This window comes from Calidris pugnax, unplaced genomic scaffold (genome assembly GCF_001431845.1).
Source record: "Calidris pugnax isolate Ruff unplaced genomic scaffold, ASM143184v1 scaffold135, whole genome shotgun sequence".
In the NCBI taxonomy this organism is placed as follows: Eukaryota; Metazoa; Chordata; class Aves; order Charadriiformes; family Scolopacidae; genus Calidris; species Calidris pugnax.
Window position 1 is genome coordinate 881,608 of NW_015090961.1, and position 8,534 is coordinate 890,141.

The 8,534-nt window shown below is 47.6% G+C and overlaps 1 protein-coding gene across 1 annotated transcript in view; it reads left to right on the top strand.

Annotated features, from left to right (window-relative positions):
- LOC106893954 (discoidin domain-containing receptor 2-like) overlaps positions 1 to 8,066 on the top strand; it is a 62,751-nt gene extending 54,685 nt beyond the window's left edge. Inside the window, exons 22-24 of the mRNA XM_014952315.1 lie at positions 2,021 to 2,255; positions 3,669 to 3,818; positions 5,486 to 8,066. Of these exons, the coding sequence (XP_014807801.1) occupies positions 2,021 to 2,255; positions 3,669 to 3,818; positions 5,486 to 5,626 (526 nt within the window). The 3' untranslated portion in view covers positions 5,627 to 8,066. The remainder of the gene's footprint in view (positions 1 to 2,020; positions 2,256 to 3,668; positions 3,819 to 5,485) is intronic.
- Positions 8,067 to 8,534: the final 468 nt, after the last annotated feature.

An 8,534-nucleotide genomic window follows, 5' to 3' on the forward strand; every position in this document is an offset into this window, starting at 1 on the left:
GATCGGGTCACCAGCAGGCACAGGGAGAAGTCCCAGACTGGACTCGGTGATGGACAGGAGCTGGATTCTGGATCTGGAGTCAGGAACGCTCGGATCGGGATCAAAGGCAGATGAAGAGACAGGGCCCTCCTTGGACACCGGCCATTGAAGAAAGGGAGTTGACCCTTTGATCTCTCAGCTTTTATACTGAGCATGGGGCAGATGGGTCAGTTTTTGGTCAGCTGTCCTGTCTGTTCCTCCTCCTCCTCCTCTACGCTTTTCCGCTTCCAACCCTCCAATGGGGCAAATAACAAATTTATAGCAATAAGTATAAGCAAGGGCCTCTCTGCACACCATTCCTTGGTACAATCAGGTCTTACCACTGTGAGAATGAACAGTTTCTGAACAATAAGCTGTTAATTTCAGAGTTTAGTTAGTTAGAAGAGGCCCAGCTGAAAAAGTAAAATTACTGAAAATTAGTTCTGTTTTACCTCCAACCAGGACACCATGATGAACGGCTGGGAGCCAAGTGGTGCCCAGACCCTCCTCCAGCCCCTCCATCAAGGGCTGCCTCTGAATCTGTGGGGCAACAGCTTAGCCATGGATTCCATCAGCTAGGTGGGATCTGTCGTTATCAGATGCATTTCATTATTATTTAGATAACGCGGTAGTGCCTTTCTCTCATTGCCATCAGAAGACAAAAGAGGAGGAGGCTAAGACTTTCTTTTTCTGAGCTTTAGCAGAGAAATACTAACTGTGAAGGGTTTATCAAAAGGCTGGGAGCGAAGTGGTGCCCAGACCCTCCTCCAGCCCCTCCATCAAGGGCTGCCTCTGAATCTGTGGGGCAACAGCTTAGCCATGGATTACATCAGCTAGGTGGGATCTGTCGTTATCAGATGCATTTCATTATTATTTAGATAATTTAGATAACGCGGTAGTGCCTTTCTCATTGCCACCAGAACACAAAAGAGGAGGAGGCTAAGACTTTCTTTTTCTGAGCTTTAGCAGAGAAATACTAACTGTGAAGAGTTTATTAGGTTTGTTGTGACAAAGGCTTGGCGGTGGGAAGTGTTGGAGCACACGCGGTGGGAAACGAGCCCAGCATCACAGAGTGGGGTGTGAAGAACGAGGCAAGTCAGGTGGTCCAAATTCTGTGTATCGTGCAACTTAAATCTGGGAAGCGTTGGAGCACGCGCGGTGGGAAACAAGCCCAGCATCACAGAGTGGGGTGTGAAGAACGAGGCAAGTCAGGTGGTCCAAATTCTGTGTATCGTGCAACTTAATGTTATCTCCATTTTGCTAATGGGGGAGTTAAAATTACATTAGGTGGAAAATGCATCTGGTGGGAAGTGTTGGAGCACACGCGGTGGGAAACGAGCCCAGCATCACAGAGTGGGGTGTGAAGAACGAGGCAAGTCAGGTGGTCCAAATTCTGTGTATCGTGCAACTTAAATAATATCTCCATTTTGCTAATGGGGGAATTAAAATTACATTAGGTGGAAAATGCATCTGTTTATATTCTCAGTAATATTAAATATATTTTTAGAAAAAACGAAGCTCTCTAATGTTAAGTGACACATATCAATGTGAGCGTTCAGCGGTGGCAGTGTGTGAAATACTGAGCTAAGCAGTTTTTTGGATGGGAGGTTCTGAGATGGTACACCTGAATTTTTCATGTCTCTCTGCCAAAAGGTAGTGCTTTGATGCATAAACTCTTTGAAAATCTTGAGATATTTATTTTAATCTTGATATTAAAAAAAAATATTATCTAAGGGATGTCAAATTCTAAGGGCCCTGAATTTCAGGGACAGCTTGTCTGTTCTTGCTGAGTCAGCTCAGGAACTTGGCTTAGTCTGGCAGGTGGGGGTGTTAATGCCCTGGAGGGAGACAGTTTAGTTTCACTGTTATGGCACAAAATAAATGCTGGGTCGCTGTAGTACATCAAACACAGGAAATGTCAAATAAGAGTTGAGTTTGGGGAACTCTATTGATTTTTATTTCTATTTTTTTTTTCTTTCTGTTTTGTTTCCTTTCCATGCAGCTACTCTAACCTGCTGTACATGGCCACCCAGATCGCCTCTGGAATGAAGTATTTAGCCTCCCTGAATTTCGTGCACAGGGATCTGGCAACTCGCAACTGCCTGGTGGGGAACAACTACACCATCAAGATCGCGGACTTCGGCATGAGCAGGAATCTCTACAGCGGGGATTACTACCGGATCCAGGGCAGAGCTGTCCTGCCCATACGTTGGATGGCCTGGGAGAGCATCCTCCTGGTAGGGACTGCACAAAATCCTTCTCTCTCCCTTCCTCCCAGTTCTCACTTGTGCCCCTGAAATAGCAACACGTGCGTGTGTCACGGTCCTTAGAGCATCAAGACGTGTGCTCCCGATGGCCCCGGGTGAGATGTCCGTTAGGTTGTGTAGGACATAGCTTGAATCTTGGAAAATGAACATGCCCTTGGAAGTGAACACGCAGGGCATAATTTCAGATCATCTGGGGGCATAATTTCTGTTCTGTGCCTAGCATTTGGGATTCCTGCTGGAATCGTAAGGAAATTGCCTTTCTGTGCTTGTTTCCCCAGCTGTGAAGGGACAGAACTTCCTGAGTTCCAAGAGCCAAGTCCAATTTTTAAGGTTGGGTCTTTGTTTCGTGTTTGAGGGTCCTGCTGTCTCCCCTCAGGAGATTGTTCAACAGCCCAAATGCATCCAGTCTGGGGGCAATTCCTTAATATTCAACCCCATATTTCTTTCTCAGAGTAGTTGATGAGATCATGTGGTTATACTTTCTCACAACACTGTCTCCAAGTACCCAGAAAAGTTGTAATTACCTCTGCTATAAAGGCTGATAGGCCTAAGCTTTTCTAAATTCACCCTATTTTCCTGGTGACAGCTGCATCTAAACCATTAATGACTCCCATCTTCCCTGGGTGAACAGCTTCCAGACACTTACAGCCTGCTGGGGTTGCCAGATAAGTCTGGGCAATCTGGGTCTTGGATCTTTTCTGCCCAAACAGGCCCTCCAGCCCCCAATTGTTTTCTGTTACTTTCTGAGCACTCTTTAGCTTTTTTTTTTTTTTTTTTTTTCACTTCTTCAGAAACACATTGTTCCAAACACAGCCAGTTTGGGCACATTTTTTCGAGGACAGAAAACAGGGATGGCAAGCAGACTGTCACCGACTTCTTACATGTGCAAAGAGCAAAATTATCTTGGCCTTTCTCTAAGAGTCTGGAGTCTGCTTCGTCTCTCCTTTCACCCCGAGGGCTTTGCCTCCCGTCCAAAGCTTTTCTGCACTGAGGTGCTGGGTTTGGGGTGGAGGAAGGCAGCAGCCATCCCCCCTCCATCCATTTTTCCTACTGCTGCAAGTGCTTTCTCAGGAGGGACAGGAGTCTCTGGGTCTCTCTGAGACTTGCTCCTTGTTTCAAGAGTGAACACAGTGACAGTTGCCCCCTCTTAGTGCTGTCCTGGTGGTCCCACAGATGTGCTGCTCCTGCCCCACGAAGCAGAAATGTCCCTTTGAGCACTACTGAGAGCAGGTCCCCTGCTCTGCTCTCCTTTTTTTTTTTTTGAGAGCATTTTCCCCAGGTACCGATTCTGCATCCTCCTGTTCAGCTGCGGGGAACGTAGAGTGAAAGATTTTTTTGTTGAATGTGAGCAGCCCGGGCTTACAGCATCCTCTCTGCTCACAGGGCAAGTTCACCACAGCCAGTGATGTCTGGGCCTTTGGGGTCACCCTGTGGGAGATGTTCATACTGTGCAAGGAGCAGCCATACAGCCTCCTCTCGGACGAGCAAGTCATCGAGAACACGGGAGAGTTCTTCCGGAGCCAGGGCAGGCAGGTAAGGAACCAAACGGGGTCTCTCCTTCCTCCACTTGACCTGGTTGCACCCACCCAAGTTGGATCTTCATGGGGTCTTTCTGCTTTTCTTACCTTTTCAAGCGTGTTCTGCCTCTCTCACTCTCCCTGCAGCCTCATTGCACTGGAGTCCTACTGGAAGAACCTCTTGGCCCTGTCCGGTGCCTCTTCCTTAAAAGCCACTTCTGTTCCAATCCACCCTGGTTGCACTGTCCTCCTCAGTTTTTCTGGGTTCTCCTACACAACCCTTTTGCTCTTTTTCTTTTGTCAGAGCTCTCTCCCACTAGTGTTTCCTCTGAAAGATGAGGAAGCCCTTCCTGAGATGGGGAAGGAGGAGTTGTTGTTGCCCAGGGGTTGGATATTGTCATATCTCCACGTGGCTGAGAAGCCTTTGGCCATCTCTAGTTGCTGAAGGGCTTTTCTGTGTCATTGGCCTCTCTTACTGACTCCACTGTGGGTCCCTCCAGTAGATACCAGTGATGATGCAGGACAACCCAGCCCCTCAGTACTGAGAGTCACCCTGCCCCAGGAGGTGGGCCTTATGTCAAGAGAAATCTCTGCTTTTCTTACCTTTTCAAGCGTGTTCTGCCTCTCTCACTCTCCCTGCAGCCTCATTGCACTGGAGTCCTACTGGAAGAACCTCTTGGCCCTGTCCGGTGCCTCTTCCTTAAAAGCCACTTCTGTTCCAATCCACCCTGGTTGCACTGTCCTCCTCAGTTTTTCTGGGTTCTCCTACACAACCCTTTTGCTCTTTTTCTTTTGTCAGAGCTCTCTCCCACTAGTGTTTCCTCTGAAAGATGAGGAAGCCCTTCCTGAGATGGGGAAGGAGGAGTTGTTGTTGCCCAGGGGTTGGATATTGTCATATCTCCACGTGGCTGAGAAGCCTTTGGCCATCTCTAGTTGCTGAAGGGCTTTTCTGTGTCATTGGCCTCTCTTACTGACTCCACTGTGGGTCCCTCCAGTAGATACCAGTGATGATGCAGGACAACCTAGCCCCTCAGTACTGAGAGTCACTCTGCCCCAGGAGGTGGAGTGTCAGTTGTTTGCTGTTCCCCCAAAATTTACCTTTAGCACCAAACAAGTTAAAGAATTAAGGGGCATAAAATAATGGAAAGTTTTATTCACTGTCTGTGGAATACTAATGATTTCCTGAAGAGCCTGAAAAATGTGTATTGAAATGAGAGGGGGGGTAAAAAAAGAATTCTGCCGAGCTGTGCTTTAGATAAGCTCTAAAAGGTGTTTTTTCTGTCTCTGCTAACAAGCTGTCACGATGCTTAGAAAGCCTCATGGGTTGTCTACGGTGAGTGAAAGTATTTGGATTTTATTGTGGTAAATTTGGGTTTGCTTTGTGTTTTGCTGTCACTTGGAAGATGAATCTCTCTGAAGCATTCGTGTTTCCTGGGGGACAAAGGACTGTTTTGTGACCAGCTCATCAGACAAGTTGGCAAAGTGTCCGCGGTGCCATTTGAGATGGCACCAAGGCTTCATCCAGACTTCCCTGCCAGATTCACGCTTCATGGATTTCAAACATTGCATGATGTCCATGTCTTGTAAACCTGGAGTGAAACTGTCCTTTTGGTTTTCATTTAGCAGAGGTTCAGTTCTTTTATGAGAAGCCCACTGAAACAGCTGTATTTTCCTTCCTTTCAGATCTATCTCTCCCAGACTCCTCTGTGTCCTAACCCTGTGTTTGACCTGATGCTGAAATGCTGGAGCAGGGATATAAAAGATCGTCCCACTTTTGACATGATTCACCACTTCCTGCTGGAACAAATGGAATCAAACATTTGACTCCGGAAAAAGAGACAAACTGTTGAGACCAGAGTGACTTTGGGTGTCTCTGCCTGTACCTCACGGAAGGCGGTGGGGCCACCTTGCTCTCCTCCCTTGACTGTTCCGTATTTAAGTTGAGATGTCCATGGCAGCTGCTCATTCTATTGGCCATGGTCTGACACGCAGGACCAGAGGATCTCATTTGGTTGGAAAAAAAAAAAAAAAAAAAAAGAATAATCATCTCCTCCTCTTCTGAATCATTTTCCTGGGAATACTGTGAGAGGGGTTTTATTAGATACCCATACACCTTTGGGCAAAACGAACGAGGAAAACTGAGGGACTTGGAGCTCTCTCCTGGGTGGAATGAAAAGCGGTGGGAGCGCTGCCGCTCAAGAACAGATTTCTAGAAGTAAAGACTTCAGCCTTCTGAAACGATTCCATTAGATCAAATGGAAGTCTTGTGCACATTAGTGAGTGTTTCCGAGTGCTCTTGCTACAGACAGTGAGAGATGAGAAACGCCGAGAGCGAGGGAAGGGTTTGATGGACCTGAGAACTGACGGAGCTGGATTTAGCAACCCTTTGGAAGTGACGCTACCAGGGTCTACAGAGGACACTGATAGAAGAGTCCAAGATCATGTTCTTTTTTTCCTGTGGTTGTTAAGCACTGCTTTTGTTATATATGTGCGTTTTCCCCACACTGGATTTTTTTTTTTCTAGAAAAAAAAAAAAAAATTTTGAAAATGAATGTTCAAGGTCATAGGAAGGTCACTACGGTGGAAGATCTTCTTTTGGCCTACAAATTAAGGCTAGGGTAGGGAGTCTGTATTGAAAAGTAGCTGATACTGTACTACTGTCACTATGTAGATTTATTAGCCTAATGAACTTGTAGCCACAATGGACTGATGTGCAATTAATCCTGTATAAGTACCCATTAATATGAGATCTGGAAGTGGATGCTGTTACCTGTGCAGAGGGCACTTGGGTTTTTGGTGAAAGCGAGTGGTGGGGAGCAGAACCCACCACGTCACTTGTCACAGTGAGAGGAAGAGGAGGGGAGACCGGGCCGTTCCCAGCACACTCCTGTGCACACACACACTCAGATTAACACTTTTCTGGTTCCTCCTGGGGTCTGCAGTGGGGACGGTGCTGTCACCCAGGCAGAGCACTTCAGCCCAGGGTCCAGCCGGGGGACGGGGCTGACACATCCCCTTAGCCTGGGTTTGGGTTTTATTTCGGATGCTCCCTGCACCACGCAAGACAATTTACTCATTGAACTTGGGCTTGGTTGGTTTTTTTGTTTGCCCTGTCACAAACAGCTCATTCTCTGGAGGGTTTTGGAGGGCTCTGAAATCCATTTGGAGTGAGTGAGAGAATTCAGCTGGTTTCTACAATAAATCCATTGTGGATTTACCAGGTGCCTGGGGAATACTCTGCTATTCCCTCTCTAATCGTGTAGCAAGATACTTAGGACCAAACCAGATATTTCCTAAGCTGGGAGAAGATGAAAGGGTTTTGTTTTTTTTTTTTAAACAGCATCTAGCGTGGCATGTATTTCCAGTAAAGATAAAAAGATAATTTTTGTCTTAGCCACGAGCATCGTGTGAACGGCTGTCGGTGCTACGAGCTCTGTAAGGGCACTGCTGAGAGAGGGGATGTCAAAAGGGTTGTAAAACGAGGATAATTCTTACGTTGAAAGAAAAAACCTGCTTCTGAGTTGGCCGATGGCAGGATGGAGGGTGGCACGGCTGCCTCTGCTCCCCGGGCAGAGCAAACCCCCTCCTGAAGTTTCCCAGTTGCAGCTCACGTGGTAGGACCGTGCCCAGGTTGTCCTGCTGTCCTGCAGACCCGGCCTGGGCTTTCCCTGCCTGCACGAGATGTCTCTGGAGGGTGTTTAGACGGCTCTGAAATCCATTTGGAGCAAGTTAGAGAATTCAGCTCATTTCCACAATAAATCCATTACGGATTTACCGGGTGCCTGGTAGGTGTCTCCACCCGAGCTGGTCCTCTGAGGAGCTGGAGGGTCCAAGTCATCTCATCTCCCAGCGAGGGCGACACGGGCTCAGGTGAATCTCACCCCTAAATAGATTATTATTATTATTATTTTTCTCTCCTTTGACTAGAGGGGCCTGGGGTGAGCTGCCGTGGCACACGCGCGCCGTCTGTCTGGAGCTGGGCCATGGGGGGCAAAGCCAGCGTGGTGCCCCTGCAGCCTGTGGGGCACTGGTGGCTGGAAAACCACGCACCAGCTGCCTTTCTGGAGTTGATATTTCTTATCCTCTCCCAGAAAATGTACCCCAGTAACACACAGCCACGTGTGTGATCTCCTGTGCTTCGGGATGTCCGAGCGCTGTAACACCACCTGGGTGGCCTTTGTCCTTCTGTTATGTCAGGACGTGCTGTTCCTCCCTTGACATACAAAGTTTCTCTCATATCAATAAATTCTAACGATAACCTTGACAAAAGTGAATTCCTACTTTTTTCTTTTTTTTTTTTTTTCCTACCCAGGTGTCTGCACTAGGGATTGATGTTTTGGTCTGATTATTCAGTAGCTCTTTGGTAAGTGTGTGACCCCCCCAGGTTTGGAAGGAGCAGCCACTGGCCATTTAAAGGAGTGAGCTTTGAAGGGAGTTTCTGGAAATGCTGGGAAGATGCTGGTCTGAGCTCCCTTGGGCTGGTGGGACCTGGACCAGCCTGGGATCATTGCTTGGTGCCATGAATCTGTTGCTGCTTTTCAGTAAGCATTTTTTTTTAATCTTTTTGTTAAGCTCAGATCTAGGCTGGGAGGAACGTTTGTAGGTCTCATATCAAGTTGTCCACTAGAAGCTGAGCTGACTTGTGGGCTCCATTGGGGTGCTCTGGGCCTTGGCCATCTGGGCCTTGAAGATCTCCAAGGATGGAGGTGCCACCACCTTCCCTGACCCAGGG